The sequence below is a fragment of the Salvelinus fontinalis genome, chromosome 14 (assembly GCF_029448725.1).
Source record: "Salvelinus fontinalis isolate EN_2023a chromosome 14, ASM2944872v1, whole genome shotgun sequence".
In the NCBI taxonomy this organism is placed as follows: domain Eukaryota; kingdom Metazoa; phylum Chordata; class Actinopteri; order Salmoniformes; family Salmonidae; genus Salvelinus; species Salvelinus fontinalis.
The window spans coordinates 9,588,607-9,606,354 of NC_074678.1; the positions used below are offsets into that span (position 1 = coordinate 9,588,607).

At 54.0% G+C, this 17,748-nt stretch overlaps 1 protein-coding gene across 1 annotated transcript in view; it reads right to left on the minus strand.

Moving 5' to 3' along the window:
- Window positions 1-17,748, minus strand: part of LOC129869469 (tyrosine-protein kinase RYK-like) — a gene marked incomplete in the record, with an annotated part of 143,829 nt that overhangs the window by 193 nt on the left and 125,888 nt on the right. Inside the window, 2 exon segments of the mRNA XM_055943921.1 lie at window positions 191-2,737; window positions 10,063-10,199. Of these exon segments, the coding sequence (XP_055799896.1) occupies window positions 2,626-2,737; window positions 10,063-10,199 (249 nt within the window).

The window sequence follows — 17,748 nt, forward strand, 5'->3', positions numbered from 1 at the left end:
GAGGCCATGTTGTAGCTCTGGCCCAGGTCATTACGTGTCCTGTAGACATCCTACAGGTCTTAGAAGACGAGGCCATGTTGTAGCTCTGGCCCAGGTCATTACGTGTCCTGTAGACATCCTACAGGTCTTAGAAGACGAGGCCATGTTGTAGCTCTGGCCCAGGTCATTACGTGTCCTGTAGACATCCTACAGATCTTAGAAGACGAGGCCATGTTGTAGCTCTGGCCCAGGTCATTACGTGCTGCTTGCTGAAGGCTCAGCATGAGCAAGCAGCACGTAGCGCCTTGGACCAGAGCTAGCCATGCTGTCGTCAGATTGGCATGTAATTCTGTTTTCACAGCGGATAGTGTTCTAGTATAAATTCATACTTTTGTCAAAACAATGTGCGGTTGGTAGATGGGTTTTGTTCTGACACAGAACAGTCCAAATTTAAAAAACACAAGAATATTAATTCATGACAACCCTGTTAGATAAATATCTGGGGGAATGACTGATATTGAACTTGATCGTTGCGATTTTCAAAAGGGGGTACAATGGGTAGCTTCCCAATGATTGGACACAACTCATAAACCAATCATTTCCCATCTGGGTATGTCGTGTACTGTGACAGGCCTATAGCATTCATCCAGTCTGGTACACACTACTGGGTAAACGGATGCTGAGAGGATCATGGGACGTGGCGACAACAACGACCTCAGCTATGCTAACACTCCATTGGCACGTCTCCTAAGGAAAAAGGGGAAACTAACGTGTGGCACAATGTTCAATAGGTCCTTCAGTAGAGATATGTTGAACTAGAGACATTTCACATGTCATTGTCCAATATAACGTCCAGCAGAGCAGAGCTGCTTAGGCCTTCGATCCCCCCCCCCCCCCTCCCACAAGAGGCCTCTCGTACAAACCTTGAGTTTACCGTACCATGACAGAGTGAACCAGCATGTCTTTATGTACACAGAAGAAGCCCCATCTGCGGCCCAAATTCCCTAAGTAGTGCACTAGGTGAAGATGTGAATTCCCTACTGCTATACATGAAGCCACTGGTCTACGGTGGACTCATCCGCTCGCTGGTCTACGGTGGACTCATCCGCTCGCTGGGCTACTGTGGACTCATCCGCTCGCTGGTCTACTGTGGACTCATCCGCTCGCTGGTCTACTGTGGACTCATCCGCTCGCTGGTCTACTGTGGACTCATCCGCTCGCTGGTCTACTGTGGACTCATCCGCTCGCTGGTCTACTGTGGACTCATCCGCTCGCTGGTCTACTGTGGACTCATCCGCTCGCTGGTCTACTGTGGACTCATCCGCTCGCTGGTCTACTGTGGACTCATCCGCTCGCTGGTCTACGGTGGACTCATCCGCTCGCTGGTCTACGGTGGACTCATCCGCTCGCTGGTCTACGGTGGACTCATCCGCTCGCTGGTCTACGGTGGACTCATCCGCTCGCTGGTGTACTGTGGACTCATCCGCTCGCTGGTGTACTGTGGACTCATCCGCTCGCTGGTCTACTGTGGACTCATCCGCTCGCTGGTCTACTGTGGACTCATCCGCTCGCTGGTCTACTGTGGACTCATCCGCTCGCTGATCTACTGTGGACTCATCCGCTCGCTGGTCTACTGTGGACTCATCCGCTCGCTGGTCTACTGTGGACTCATCCGCTCGCTGGTCTACTGTGGACTCATCCGCTCGCTGGTCTACTGTGGACTCATCCGCTCGCTGGTCTACTGTGGACTCATCCGCTCGCTGGTCTACTGTGGACTCATCCGCTCGCTGGTCTACTGTGGACTCATCCGCTCGCTGGTCTACTGTGGACTCATCCGCTCGCTGGTCTACTGTGGACTCATCCGCTCGCTGGTCTACTGTGGACTCATCCGCTCGCTGGTCTACTGTGGACTCATCCGCTCGCTGGTCTACTGTGGACTCATCCGCTCGCTGGTCTACTGTGGACTCATCCGCTCGCTGGTCTACTGTGGACTCATCCGCTCGCTGGTCTACTGTGGACTCATCCGCTCGCTGGTCTACTGTGGACTCATCCGCTCGCTGGTCTACTGTGGACTCATCCGCTCGCTGGTCTACTGTGGACTCATCCGCTCGCTGGTCTACTGTGGACTCATCCGCTCGCTGGTCTACTGTGGACTCATCCGCTCGCTGGTCTACTGTGGACTCATCCGCCCACTGAAAACCACAGATCTACAACAATAAATGTACATCTCTTCTTTTCTTAGATAAAAAAAAAAAAAAGAGAAAAAAATAAATGTCTTTACAAACAAGTTCTCAAAAGTGTAGTTGTTAGGAAAATGGTGGCAACAGCTTGTTGGCACATACAAGCTTCTTTCGTTCTTCCAAAAGAGGTCACGTCCTTGTGGGTCCACGTTTCATAGTGAGGGTATAGGTCTGTTCTGGAAGCTTGTGAGGTATGCTGGGAAATATGACGACCTCTGAAAGAGAATCCATTGAAGCTTGCACAAATTATAGAAACCTCACTCAAAAAAAAAAATGAAAGTCTTCTTTCTTTTCTATAAGGCATAAGGTTTGTAAATGTATTCCTCATTGTGATTAGTGCTGTCCAGTAAGTCCTGGGCCTGCTGGTCCTTCGGGCCTGGTCCGTACAGAAGCCTGGGGCTAGATTTTACACGTACGCCCCCAACGCTGCATGAAACTCAGTCAGACACTGGACCAGCTGCTGGAACTTAGGCCTCTCCTCTGGATCCAGGGCCCAGCAACAGGCCATCACTGCAAACCTACACAGACAGACAAGAGAATTAGCTGGGTCAGCAAGTGAACATGGACAAGCCATTTAGGCTAGCTCATTGCACCAGTGTACGTTGACTCAAACCCCATAAGGACTGCCAAATAGGGTCTAAAAAACCATCACATTCCCAGTCCCAAGGCTATTCAGTACTTGGATCATCAGAGAAACCAACATCACTATAGCACACTATCAGTCCTGCATCCCTCAATGTCTCCTGAAGTCTCCCCCCCCCCTCCTACGCCTTCTATTTGGTGGGAAAATTCCAATTCAACAGTCTTTCTGAAGGAAACATGTACAGCAGCTCCACCAATAACAATCTGATTAGCTTTTCCTCCACTTCCTGTTGGCGACCGGTCATCCAACTGTAAATCCTGGAGTGTTGAAGTGATAACAGTAACACCGAAAGTCCCAAATGGAACCCCCTATTCTCTATATAGTGCACTACTTTTGAACAGAGCCCATCTATAATCTTGAAGTGAATATAGGTTCTTTCACAAATTTGTCTTTCATCGATTCCTTGCATTCTCATCTACTTCTAAAAATGCATTGGTGGAAAAAGGTCAAAGGCAAGGGACCTTGGTCAAAAGTGCACTATATAGGGAGTAGGGTGCCGTTTGGGATTCTGACACAGAAGCCCGTACGTCTCTTTGTGATTCCTGGGCCAGCTCATCCACAGCAGTAGAAAGCCACCCTCCAGCTCCCTGACAGCCGCAGGATGTGGATAAGACTCAGTCTAATGAATGACGGTGAGAGACAGCCGCCTAGCCGACACCTAGCTGCCGCCGCCTAGAATTGTAATATTTGTAGCTACTTTAAATAAATACCTGCAGTCAACTTTTATATATATATTTTTTAACCTTTATTTAACTAGGCAAGTCAGTTAAGAACAAATTATGATTTACAATGACGGTCAAACCCGGACGACGCTGGGCCAATTGTGTGCCGCCCTATGGGACTCCCAATCACTGCCGGTTGTGATACAGCCTGGAATCGAACCAGGGTCTGTAGTGAGATGCTGCGCCACTCGGGAGCGATAAGTTAGGAGATAAAGCAGATTGCGTTCTTCTCTTTCACCTGTCAGATTATAAAGTTTACCATAGTTCCCCAGAACAGTTGAGCCAGTCACCTGTTTGTTTGGAAATCGCACAACAAGAGAAAAAACGGGAGCAGGTGAGAGCAGGTGAGTCCAGCTGTTGTATTGACAGGGGTCGCATTTTTTAAAATTGAAAGCCAAGTGTTATTTAGCTTCAGTAGTGATCAGGGACGTGCAACTATAGTTTTCCTACACAGAAAATACATAAGTGCAACATATTCAACAGAAAATACGTTAATTTTCATCAGATGACAACAGAAGTGCAACGCTGAAAAACAATGCAGAACCATCATATTTCTAATGTTTACCATAGCAACAATGTAGCCAGCTACATGACCTAATGTTTATCATAGCAACAATGTAGCCAGCTACATGACCTAATGTTTACCATAGCAACAATGTAGCCAGCTACATTTCCTAATGTTTACCATAGCAACAATGTAGCCAGCTACATGACCTAATGTTTACCATAGCAACAATGTAGCCAGCTACATGACCTAATGTTTACCATAGCAACAATGTAGCCAGCTAGATGAGCTAATGTTTATCATAGTAACAATGTAGCCAGCTACATGACCTAATGTTTACCATAGCAACAATGTAGCCAGCTACATGACCTAATGTTTATCATAGCAACAATGTAGCCAGCTACATGTTCTAATGTTTATCATAGCAACAATGTAGCCAGCTACATGTCCTAATGTTTATCATAGCAACAATGTAGCCAGCTACATTTCCTAATGTTTATCATAGCAACAATGTAGCCAGCTACATTTCCTAATGTTTATCATAGCAACAATGTAGCCAGCTACATGTTCTAATGTTTATCATAGCAACAATGTAGCCAGCTACATGTCCTAATGTTTATCATAGCAACAATGTAGCCAGCTACATTTCCTAATGTTTATCATAGCAACAATGTAGCCAGCTACATGTTCTAATGTTTATCATAGCAACAATGTAGCCAGCTACATGTCCTAATGTTTATCATAGCAACAATGTAGCCAGCTACATGTCCTAATGTTTATCATAGCAACAATGTAGCCAGCTACATGTCCTAATGTTTATCATAGCAACAATGTAGCCAGCTACATGTCCTAATGTTTATCATAGAAACAATGTAGCCAGCTACATGTCCTAATGTTTATCATAGCAACAATGTAGCCAGCTACATTTCCTAATGTTTATCATAGAAACAATTTAGCCAACTACATGACCTAATGTTTATCATAGCAACAATGTAGCCAGCTACGTGTCCTATCATAGCAACAATGTAGCCAGCTACATGTCCTATCATAGCAACAATGTAGCCAGCTACATGTCCTATCATAGCAACAATGTTGCCAGCTACATTTCCTAATGTTTATCATAGCAACAATGTAGCCAGCTACATGTCCTATCATAGCAACAATGTAGCCAGCTACATGTCCTATCATAGCAACAATGTAGCCAGCTACATGTCCTAATGTTTATCATAGCAACAATGTAGCCAGCTACATTTCCTAATGTTTATCATAGAAACAATTTAGCCAGCTACATTTCCTAATGTTTTGCCGAGTGGAGAAGCACAAATTAGGGATGCCCGATATATCGGTGAGCATATATTGGAATCGGACGATATTAGCTAAAAATGGCAACATCGGCCCTATGTCTAGTTAAAACGGCAATGTGCAAAACCGATGTCAAAGCTGACGTGCATACCTGTATATAAACGTAGGTAGATGACATAATGATGCCACGAAAAATACACGTGCAACACAGCATTCCTAACCTGGCCCACAATGTCTGCTGTGTGGATCTACTTTGACGTTTCAAACGAAGAAAACAAAAAGGACATATGCAACATTTGTGTTGCTATTATTTCCTGAGAGGAGAAAGTGAAATCTTTCAATACAACAAAGCCTAATTAGTCATTTGAAGGTGCATCACCACCCAGACGTTCAGCGACTACTTCAGAACAAAAATCTGAAAAATACTACGCACACATTTCCAACAACTAAACAAGTTAAAGTCGAGCAGTCATCTGAAAGAGTAAGAAAATTTCAGTGAGACAACTCAAAGGCAAAATCTATTAACGCCAAAATAATGGGATTCATTGCCCTTGACAATCAACCGTTTTCTCTGTCGTGGATGATGTTGGCTTTCGCCGACTGGTCGAGCACCTCGAGCCCCGGTACACACTACCAAGTAGGCGCTATTTTCCCAGATGTTGCCCTACCGGAGTTACACCGTATTGTTGAAACACACATCTATGAACTACTTGCTATTGGCGTCACTGCTCTTAGCTTCACGACTGACATTTGGACCAGCGATGTCTGGTCCAAAGGATCAACAAAACTGTCCACACAGACCGTGTGGTTAAAACTCGCAAACGTACCAAACATACTCTACAAGATGCTGTGAACAAGCGATTCAGTGGCATTCTCTCTGAGCCTCTTTACTGTGTCGCCACCATGCTCGATGCAAAGGTACAAGGACCACTACAGACAAGAAACAAGGTTTACATTAAATGTTACAGACACAGCTGGACAAGATGGAAACGGACACGGTGACAGTGCGCACCGAGGAAGAGGACACACAACAGAAGAGGCCACGGACAGACAGAGCTGAAACTTCACTGCTTGACACGAGGAAATCCTGGTTGAGAATGAAATGACTGAACAAATGAACAACAAAACAGCACAGCAAGTAAGTGAAAGAAATAGGTTTCGATTGTGTTTTACTGGTAATGTGGACATACGTAAATGCCCAAAAAATTACTTTTTGGTGTGTGTTTCAACTATTTAAAACCTCTTCAAGATCGGTGGATCCCCCACGGGACGGTTGAGCTAACGTAGGCTAATGTGATTAGCATGAGGTTGTAAGTAACAAGAACATTTTCCAGGACATAGACATATCTGATATTGGCGGAAAGCTTACATTCTTGTTAATCTAACTGCACTGTCCAATTTACAGTAGCTATTACAGTGAAAGAATACCATGCTATTGTTTGAGGAGAGTGCAGTTATGAACTTGAACATGCATAAATAAACCAATTAGGCACATTTGGGCAGTCTTGATGTAACATTTTGAACAGAAATGCAATGGTTAATTGGATCAGCCTAAAGCTTTTCACATACACTGCTGCCATCTAGTGGCCATTATGTCCTTTCTCTTGCATTTCAAAGATGGTAAAAAAAAAAATGCATGTTTTTTTTTCTTTGTGTTATCTTTTACCAGATCTAATGTGTTATATTCTCCTACATTAATTTCACATTTCCACAAACTTCAAAGTGTTTCCTTTCAAATGGTATCAAGAATATGCATATCCTTGCTTCAGGTCCTGATTTGGGTCTGTCATTTCTGGCAATTTAAAAAAAAAAAGTGTCGGACCTTTAGGTTTTTAAGCTGTACTAAAAATCTTAGAAAGGCAGCTAAAATTTTAAATATCGTTTATCGGTATCGGTGTTTTTGGCAAGGAAAATATTGGACATCGGTATCGGTGTTTTTGGCAAGGACAATATTGGACATCGGTGTTTTTGACAAGGACAATATTGGACATCGGTGTTTTTGGCAAGGAAAATATTGGACATCGGTGTTTTTGGCAAGGAAAATATTGGACATCGATATTTTTGGCAAGGACTATATTGGATATCAGTATCGGCCCAAAATGTCATATCGGTGCATCCCTAGCGCAAATTAAGCAAACTTATTTTGATGCAAAAATTACAATAAGCATTTTAGATCTGCGTTTTCAAAAGACAAGATATTTCTTATTTATTTTTATAATTTTTCCTGTGTGAAAAATGCTGAATTCTGCGTTAATGCTAAGCTTAAGTTGCTAGTTATCAAAGTAAGTGGCTGAATTAATAAATTGACGGGACATCATATTGTGTTAGCTTTCTGCCGTGTTTAAGACGTCAAAGCCCTTTGGATGAGTTATCTGTAGGCTCTTGATTTCCTTGTGTTCTTTTCTCATCTCAGTTCTCGGCAGTCTGCTCCTCCCCCCTCTTCTCCGAGCAGAGTAGGCTGGCCCGTTGCCCTGGCGACTCCAGACGCCGCGGGTACACATGCTGCTCCAGATGCAGTACGGTTCTTCCTTCTGACATGCATGCCTCCCAACTTAGTTCATTCGCTTATAAATGTTCAAACTCACCAAAAATAACATTTGGTAGCTCCTACCTATACATGTATAACTTTATGAGCTGGAGTGCATATCTTTGCGCACATTAGCATATTTAGCTAGCAGCCTCCATGGAAATTCTCTATTACTTGTGATAATTCTGGTATGACGCCCAATAGCCTTTTTTTGTGTTTCTTTGGCACGCCCTTGTGAACTAAGTACCATAAATTCCGGGATGAGAGAAGGACGGTATGACGATATAAACATCTGGCTACCGCCGAACCCTAGTGTGTAAAGCTGAAGATGATCTCACCCATTTGACTGTCTCTCCTCTCTGGAGGGTCCTATAGTCAACTGTCTCCTCTCTGGAGGGTCCTATAGTCAACTGTCTCCTCTCTGGAGGGTCCTATAGTCAACTGTCTCCTCTCTGGAGGGTCCTATAGTCAACTGTCTCCTCTCTGGAGGGTCCTATAGTCAACTGTCTCCTCTCTGGAGGGTCCTATAGTCAACTGTCTCCTCTCTGGAGGGTCCTATAGTCAACTGTCTCCTCTCTGGAGGGTCCTATAGTCAACTGTCTCCTCTCTGGAGGGTCCTATAGTCAACTGTCTCCTCTCTGGAGGGTCCTATAGTCAACTGTCTCCTCTCTGGAGGGTCCTATAGTCAACTGTCTCCTCTCTGGAGGGTCCTATAGTCAACTGTCTCCCCTCTCTGGAGGGTTCTATAGTCAACTGTCTCCTCTCTGGAGGGTCCTATAGTCAACTGTCTCCCCTCTCTGGAGGGTTCTATAGTCAACTGTCTCCCCTCTCTGGAGGGTCCTATAGTCAACTGTCTCCTCTCTGGAGGGTCCTATAGTCAACTGTCTCCTCTCTGGAGGGTCCTATAGTCAACTGTCCCCCTCTCTGGAGGGTCCTATAGTCAACTGTCTCCTCTCTGGAGGGTCCTATAGTCAACTGTCTCCCTCTCTGGAGGGTCCTATCGTCAACTGTCTCCTCTCTGGAGGGTCCTATAGTCAACTGTCTCCTCTCTGGAGGGTCCTATAGTCAACTGTCTCCTCTCTGGAGGGTCCTATAGTCAACTGTCTCCCTCTCTGGAGGGTCCTATAGTCAACTGTCTCCTCTCTGGAGGGTCCTATAGTCAACTGTCTCCTCTCTGGAGGGTCCTATAGTCAACTGTCTCCCTCTCTGGAGGGTCCTATAGTCAACTGTCTCTCCTCTCTGGAGGGTCCTATAGTCAACTGTCTCCTCTCTGGAGGGTCCTATAGTCAACTGTCTCTCCTCTCTGGAGGGTCCTATAGTCAACTGTCTCTCCTCTCTGGAGGGTCCTATAGTCAACTGTCTCTCCTCTCTGGAGGGTCCTATAGTCAACTGTCTCCCTCTCTGGAGGGTCCTATAGTCAACTGTCTCTCCTCTCTGGAGGGTCCTATAGTCAACTGTCTCTCCTCCTCTCTGGAGGGTCCTATAGTCAACTGTCTCCCTCTCTGGAGGGTCCTATAGTCAACTGTCTCCCTCTCTGGAGGGTCCTATAGTCAACTGTCTCTCCTCCTCTCTGGAGGGTCCTATAGTCAACTGTCTCCCTCTCTGGAGGGTCCTATAGTCAACTGTCTCCCCCTCTCTGGAGGGTCCTATAGTCAACTGTCTCCCCCTCTCTGGAGGGTCCTATAGTCAACTGTCTCCCCCTCTCTGGAGGGTCCTATAGTCAACTGTCTCCCCCTCTCTGGAGGGTCCTATAGTCAACTGTCTCCCCTCTCTGGAGGGTCCTATAGTCAACTGTCTCCCTCTCTGGAGGGTCCTATAGTCAACTGTCTCCTCTCTGGAGGGTCCTATAGTGAACGTTCCATGCTGGACAGTACGTGTGCTTATGTTGATAACGGAAAGGAGAACATAAGAATCCATATCTAAATGGTGTTCAATATTCTGAAGGGATGCGCTGGAGATTCAAACTGAGAGACAATTCTCACGAGATACCGTTTACAGGAAATACTTAAAACCAACAAAACTATAGAACTGTCAACTAAAATAACTGATGATCAAACTCAATTAAGACGTAACAGTCTAAAAGCCCTGTATGTATGTGTTCCAGTCCATTTGGACAGTTTGATTGGTTGTGCTTTTGTACTTACAGTTCATCAGGACAGTTGATTGGCTGTGCTATTCTATATCCGTCCTTCAGATAGGCTGCCATCTCGAAGGGGTCGATGTCCACGTAGGGCGTCTGTCCCAAGGTCATCAACTCCCACAGGGTCACACCAAACGCCCACTGAGGAACAGGGACAAGGGTTAGAGGTCAAGGGTTAGAGGTCCCGGGTTGGACTACAAGGTCATCCGCTCCCACAGGGTCACACCAAACGCCCACCGTGGAACAGGGACAAGGGTTAGAGGTCAAGGGTTAGAGGTCCCGGGTTAGACTACAAGGTCATCCGCTCCCACAGGGTCACACCAAACGCCCACTGAGGAACAGGGACAAGGTTAAGGGTCAAGGGTTAGAGGTCCCGGGTTAGACTACAAGGTCAACTGCTCCCACAGGGTCACACCAAACGCCCACTGTGGAACAGGGACAAGGTTAAGGGTTAGAGGTCAAGCGTTAGAGGTTAGACTACAAGGCAGAACGGACCAAAGGAATGAGGGTCTTTTCTCGTTCTATAAATTCTATTTAATTTCAGACGAACATCTTTTGACATGACCCACAAGACAGGTTGACAGACATACACTAAATAAATATCTAGGACGAATATAAAGGAAAGGACGTGTTCGAGCTCTCTTGACCTTGTATGTTGTCTCTGCGTAACATTAGCTTCACACAGGCTAAAAACAATACAACCTATGACAGATGGGGGTTTAAATCAGGGGAAACCTTTAAGGAACAACGCTCTCTATTATGTCCAAGAAATGTGCTAAATTAAGGCCAAGGTCTGTCAGTGTGAGATCAGTGTCAGGGAAAGTTGTGTTCAGTTCAGGCTGCACAGTGCCAATGGCTGAACAAAGCATTCCACTGACACAATGCAAGGAAATATAGCTGGAAATGTACACCCAACATAGTTCCTAAAAGGTTTTGATAAGGGCTTGACAGCTGTACTCTACAGTGCTTGAGAACAGCCAGTTATCAGAACCATTGTAGTGTCTGCAACTCCCAAACGAACTGAATCCAACTTTAGCTTTTTTAATCCATTTCCTCTTTCCAAAGAACAAGATAAGATTATTCATTCATACAGACTATAAATATATAAAAACATCAATAAAAAAACATGATTAAGGTTTTGGAACCAAGACAACAATTCAATCATCAGTCATCACCAGAAGATTGGCCAGTGTCCTACAAATAACACGAACCAGAATCAGGCTTGATTCACAATGGGAGTTGAACGTGAACCAGAAGGTATTCAGACTTGATTCACAATGGGAGTTGAACATGAACCAGAATCAGGCTTGATTCACAATGGGAGTTGAACGTGAACCAGAAGGTATTCAGACTTGATTCACAATGGGAGTTGAACATGAACCAGAATCAGGCTTGATTCACAATGGGAGTTGAACGTGAACCAGAAGGTATTCAGACTTGATTCACAATGGGAGTTGAACATGAACCAGAATCAGGCTTGATTCACAATGGGAGTTGAACACGAACCAGAAGGTATTCACACATTGACATCAATGAAAGCGTTAGGAGAAAGTCTGAGTCTGAGAAAATCTTTCTTGCTATTAGGATCCCTGGAGACATCAAGCTCTGACTGGGTGATATGGTTCATTAACAGTAAGTGTCGGGCTCTCTGTATGGCTGGCTGGGCGTGCGGCTGGGTGGGTGGGTGGGTTGGTGGGTGTGTGGCTGGCTGGGTGTGCGTGTGTGTGTGTGGCTGGCTGGCTGGGTGTGCGTGTGGCTGGCTGGCTGGCTGGGTGTGCGTGTGTGTGGCTGGCTGGCTGGGTGTGCGTGCGGCTGGGTGGGTTGGTGGGTGTGCGTGTGTGTGGCTGGCTGGGTGTGCGTGTGTGTGTGTGGCTGGCTGGCTGGGTGTGCGTGTGGCTGGCTGGCTGTGCGTGTGTGTGGCTGGCTGGCTGGGTGTGCGTGCGGCTGGGTGGGTGGGTGTGCGTGCGGCTGGCTGTGTGTGTGGCTGGCTGGGTGGGTGTGCGTGCGGCTGGCTGGCTGGGTGTGCGTGCGGCTGGCTGGCTGGGTGTGCGTGCGGCTGGCTGGGTGTGCGTGTGTGTGTGTGGCTGGCTGAGTGTGCGTGCGGCTGGCTGGGTGTGCGTGCGGCTGGCTGGGTGTGCGTGCGGCTGGCTGGGTGTGCGTGCGGCTGGCTGGGTGTGCGTGTGTGTGGCTGGGTGTGCGTGTGTGTGGCTGGCTGGGTGTGCGTGCGGCTGGCTGGGTGTGCGTGCGGCTGGCTGGGTGTGCGTGTGTGTGGCTGGGTGTGCGTGTGTGTGGCTGGCTGAGTTTGCGTGCGGCTGGCTGGGTGTGCGTGCGGCTGGCTGGCTGGGTGTGTGTGTGGCTGGCTGGGTGGGTGGCTGGGTGTGCGAGCGGCTGGCTGGGTGGCTGGCTGGCTGGGTGTGTGGCTGGCTGGGTGTGTGGCTGGCTGGGTGTGTGGCTGGCTGAGCGTGCGGCTGGCTGGGTGGGTGGCTGGCTGGGTGGGTGGCTGGCTGGGTGTGTGGCTGGCTGGCTGGGTGGCTGGCTGGCTGGCTGGGTGTGTGGCTGGCTGGGTGTGCGTGCGGCTGGCTGGCTGGGTGTGCGTGCGGCTGGCTGGGTGGGTGGGTGGCTGGCTGGGTGTGCGTGCGGCTGGCTGGCTGGCTGGGTGTGCGTGTGGCTGGCTGGGTGTGCGTGCGGCTGGCTGGCTGGGTGTGCGTGCGGCTGGCTGGGTGTGTGTGCGGCTGGCTGGCTGGGTGTGCGTGCGGCTAGCTGGGTGGCTGGCTGGCTGGGTGTGCGTGCGTGTGGCTGGCTGGGTGTGCGTGCGTGTGGCTGGCTGGGTGTGCGTGCGTGTGGCTGGCTGGGTGTGCGTGCGGCTGGGTGTGCGTGCGGCTGGCTGGGTGTGCGTGTGGCTGGCTGGGTGTGTGTGCGGCTGGCTGATAGTGCGTGTGGCTGGCTGGGTGTGCGTGCGGCTGGCTGGGTGTGCGTGTGGCTGGCTGGGTGTGCGTGCGGCTGACTGGCTGGGTGTGCGTGCGGCTGACTGATAGTGCGTGTGGCTGGCTGGGTGTGCGTGCGGCTGGCTGGGTGTGCGTGCGGCTGGCTGGGTGGGTGGGTGTGTTTGGCTGGGTGTGCGTGTGGGTGTGCGTGTGGCTGGCTGGGTGGGTGTGTGTGGCTGGGTGTGCGTGTGGCTGGGTGTGCGTGTGGCTGGCTGGGTGTGCGTGCGTGTGGCTGGGTGTGCGCGCGGCTGGCTGGGTGTGCGCGCGGCTGGCTGGGTGTGCGCGCGGCTGGCTGGGTGTGCGCGCGGCTGGCTGGGTGTGCGCGCGGCTGGCTGGGTGTGCGCGCGGCTGGCTGGGTGTGCGCGCGGCTGGCTGGGTGTGCGCGCGGCTGGCTGGGTGTGCGCGCGGCTGGCTGGGTGTGCGCGCGGCTGGCTGGGTGTGCGCGCGGCTGGCTGGGTGGGTGGGTGTGCGCGCGGCTGGCTGGGTGGGTGGGTGTGTGTGATTGGCTGGGTGGGTGGGTGTGTGTGCGGCTGGCTGGGTGCGTGTGTGCGGCTGGCTGGGTGGGTGGGTGGGTGTGTGTGCGGCTGGCTGGGTGGGTGGGTGTGTGTGCGGCTGGCTGGGTGCGTGTGTGCGGCTGGGTGGGTGTGTGTGTGGCTGGCTGGGTGTGCGTGCGTGCGGCTGGCTGGGTGCGTGTGTGCGGCTGGGTGGGTGTGTGTGTGGCTGGCTGGGTGTGCGTGCGTGTGGCTGGCTGGGTGGGTGTGTGTGTGGCTGGCTGGGTGGGTGTGTGTGCGGCTGGGTGGGTGGCTGGCTGGGTGGGTGTGTTTGGCTGGGTGTGCGTGTGGGTGTGCGTGTGGCTGGCTGGGTGGGTGTGCGTGCGGCTGGCTGGTAGTGCGTGTGGCTGGCTGGGTGTGCGTGCGGCTGGCTGGCTGGGTGTGTGTGCGGCTGGCTGATAGTGCGTGCGGCTGGCTGGGTGTGCGTGCGGCTGGCTGGGTGTGCGTGCGGCTGGCTGGGTGGGTGGGTGTGCGTGTGGGTGTGCGTGTGGCTGGCTGGGTGGATGTGCGTGCGGCTGGCTGGGTGTGCGTGCGGCTGGCTGGGTGGGTGTGTTGCTGGGTGTGCGTGTGGCTGGGTGTGCGTGTGGGTGTGCGTGCGGCTGCCTGGGTGGGTGTGTGTGGCTGGCTGTGCGTGTGGCTGGGTGTGCGTGTGGCTGGCTGGGTGTGCGTGTGTGCGGCTGGCTGGCTGGCTGGGTGGGTCTGTGTGGCTGGGTGTGCGTGTGGGTGTGCGTGCGGCTGCCTGGGTGGGTGTGTGTGGCTGGGTGTGCGTGCGGCTGGCTGGCTGGGTGTGCGTGCGGCTGGCTGGGTGTGCGTGCGGCTGGCTGGGTGTGCGTGTGGCTGGCTGGGTGTGCGTGCGGCTGGCTGGCTGGGTGTGTGTGCGGCTGGCTGGGTGGGTGTGTGGCTGGCTGGGTGGGTGTGTGTGGCTGGGTGTGTGTGCGGCTGGCTGGGTGTGCGTGCGGCTGGCTGGGTGTGTGTGTGGCTGGCTGGGTGGGTGTGCGTGCGGCTGGCTGGGTGTGTGTGTGGCTGGCTGGGTGTGTGTGCGTGCGGCTGGCTGGGTGTGTGGCTGGCTGGGTGGGTGGCTGGCTGGGTGTGCGTGTGGCTGGCTGGGTGTGCGTGCGTGTGTGTGGCTGGCTGGGTGTGCGTGCGTGTGGCTGGCTGGGTGGCTGGGTGTGCGTGCGTGTGGCTGGCTGGGTGGCTGGGTGTGCGTGCGGCTGGCTGGCTGGGTGTGCGTGTGGCTGGCTGGGTGTGCGTGTGGCTGGCTGGGTGTGCGTAAGGCTGGCTGGGTGGGTGTGCGTGTGTGTGGCTGGGTGGGTGTGCGTGTGTGTGGCTGGGTGGGTGTGCGTGTGTGTGGCTGGGTGGGTGTGCGTGTGGCTGGCTGGGTGTGCGTGTGGCTGGCTGGGTGTGCGTGTGGCTGGCTGGCTGGGTGTGCGTGTGTGTGGCTGGGTGGGTGTGCGTGTGTGTGGCTGGGTGGGTGTGCGTGCGGCTGGCTGGCTGGCTGGGTGTGCGTGCGGCTGGCTGGGTGTGCGTGCGGCTGGCTGGGTGTGTGTGGGTGTGTGGCTGGCTGGGTGGGTGTGCGTGTGGCTGGCTGGGTGTGCGTGCGTGTGTGTGGCTGGCTGCGTGGGTGGGTGTGCGGCTGGCTGGCTGGCTGGGTGTGCGTGCGGCTGGCTGGCTGGCTGGGTGTGCGTGTGGCTGGCTGGCTGGGTGTGCGTGTGGCTGGCTGGCTGGGTGTGCGTGGCTGGCTGGGTGTGCGTGTAGCTGGCTGGCTGGGTGTGCGTGTGGCTGGCTGGGTGTGCGTGTGGCTGGCTGGGTGTGCGTGTGGCTGGCTGGGTGTGCGTGTGGCTGGCTGGGTGTGCGTGCGTGTGTGTGGCTGGCTGGGTGGGTGGGTGTGCGGCTGGCTGGCTGGCTGGCTGGGTGTGCGTGCGGCTGGCTGGGTGTGCGTGCGGCTGGCTGGGTGTGCGTGCGGCTGGCTGGGTGGGTGTGCGGCTGGCTGGGTGGGTGGGTGTGCGTGCGGCTGGCTGGCTGGGTGTGTGTGTGGCTGGCTGGCTGGGTGTGCGTGTGGCTGGCTGGGTGTGCGTGCGGCTGGCTGGGTGTGCGTGTGGCTGGCTGGGTGTGCGTGCGGCTGGCTGGCTGGGTGTGCGTGCGGCTGGCTGGCTGGGTGTGTGTGTGGCTGGCTGGGTGGGTGTGCGTGCGGCTGGCTGGTAGTGCGTGTGGCTGGCTGGGTGTGCGTGCGGCTGGCTGGGTGGGTGTGTGTGTGTGGCTGGGTGTGCGTGTGGGTGTGCGTGTGGCTGGCTGGGTGTGCGTGTGGGTGTGCGTGCGGCTGCCTGGGTAGGTGTGTGTGGCTGGGTGTGCGTGTGGCTGGCTGGGTGTGCGTGCGGCTGGCTGGCTGGGTGTGCGTGCGTGCGTGCGTGCGTGTGGCTGGGTGGGTGTGTGTGTGGCTGGCTGGGTGTGCGTGCGGCTGGGTGTGCGTGCGTGCGGCTGGCTGGGTGTGCGTGCGGCTGGGTGGGTGTGCGTGCGGCTGGGTGGCTGGGTGTGTGTGTGGCTGGGTGTGTGTGGCTGGCTGGGTGTGCGTGCGGCTGGGTGGGTGTGCGTGTGGCTGGGTGGGTGGGTGTGTGTGGCTGGCTGGGTGGCTGGGTGTGCGTGCGTGTGGCTGGCTGGGTGGCTGGGTGTGCGTGCGGCTGGCTGGCTGGGTGTGCGTGTGTCTGGCTGGGTGTGCGTAAGGCTGGCTGGGTGGGTGTGCGTGTGTGTGGCTGGGTGGGTGTGCGTGTGTGTGGCTGGGTGGGTGTGCGTGTGGCTGGCTGGGTGTGCGTGTGGCTGGCTGGGTGTGCGTGTGGCTGGCTGGCTGGGTGTGCGTGTGTGTGGCTGGGTGGGTGTGCGTGTGTGTGGCTGGCTGGGTGTGCGTGTGGCTGGCTGGCTGGCTGGGTGTGCGTGCGGCTGGCTGGGTGTGCGTGCGGCTGGCTGGGTGGTTGTGTGGCTGGCTGGGTGTGTGGGTGTGTGGCTGGCTGGGTGGGTGTGCGTGTGGCTGGCTGGGTGTGCGTGCGTGTGTGTGGCTGGCTGGCTGGGTGTGCGTGCGGCTGGCTGGCTGGCTGGGTGTGCGTGCGGCTGGCTGGCTGGCTGGGTGTGCGTGCGGCTGGCTGGCTGGGTGTGCGTGTGGCTGGCTGGCTGGGTGTGCGTGTAGCTGGCTGGCTGGGTGTGCGTGTGGCTGGCTGGGTGTGCGTGTGGCTGGCTGGGTGTGCGTGTGGCTGGCTGGGTGTGCGTGTGGCTGGCTGGGTGTGCGTGTGGCTGGCTGGGTGTGCGTGTGGCTGGCTGGCTGGCTGGCTGGGTGTGCGTGCGGCTGGCTGGCTGGCTGGGTGTGCGTGCGGCTGGCTGGGTGGGTGTGCGTGCGGCTGGCTGGGTGGGTGTGCGTGCGGCTGGCTGGCTGGGTGTGCGTGTGGCTGGCTGGGTGTGCGTGTGGCTGGCTGGGTGTGCGTGTGGCTGGCTGGCTGGGTGTGTGTGTGGCTGGCTGGGTGTGCGTGTGGCTGGCTGGGTGTGCGTGCGGCTGGCTGGCTGGGTGTGCGTGCGGCTGGCTGGCTGGCTGGGTGTGCGTGCGGCTGGCTGGCTGGGTGTGCGTGCGGCTGGCTGGTAGTGCGTGTGGCTGGCTGGGTGTGCGTGCGGCTGGCTGGGTGTGCGTGCGGCTGGCTGGGTGGGTGGGTGTGTTTGGCTGGGTGTGCGTGTGGGTGTGCGTGTGGCTGGCTGGGTGGGTGTGTGTGGCTGGGTGTGCGTGTGGCTGGGTGTGCGTGTGGCTGGGTGTGCGTGTGGCTGGCTGGGTGTGCGTGCGGCTGGCTGGGTGTGCGTGCGTGTGGCTGGGTGTGCGTGCGTGTGGCTGGGTGTGCGCGCGTGTGGCTGGGTGTGCGCGCGTGTGGCTGGGTGTGCGCGCGGCTGGCTGGGTGGGTGGGTGTGTGTGCGGCTGGCTGGGTGGGTGGGTGTGTGTGCGGCTGGCTGGGTGCGTGTGTGTGATTGGCTGGGTGGGTGGGTGTGTGTGCGGCTGGCTGGGTGCGTGTGTGCGGCTGGCTGGGTGGGTGGGTGGGTGTGTGTGCGGCTGGCTGGGTGGGTGGGTGTGTGTGCGGCTGGCTGGGTGCGTGTGTGCGGCTGGGTGGGTGTGTGTGTGGCTGGCTGGGT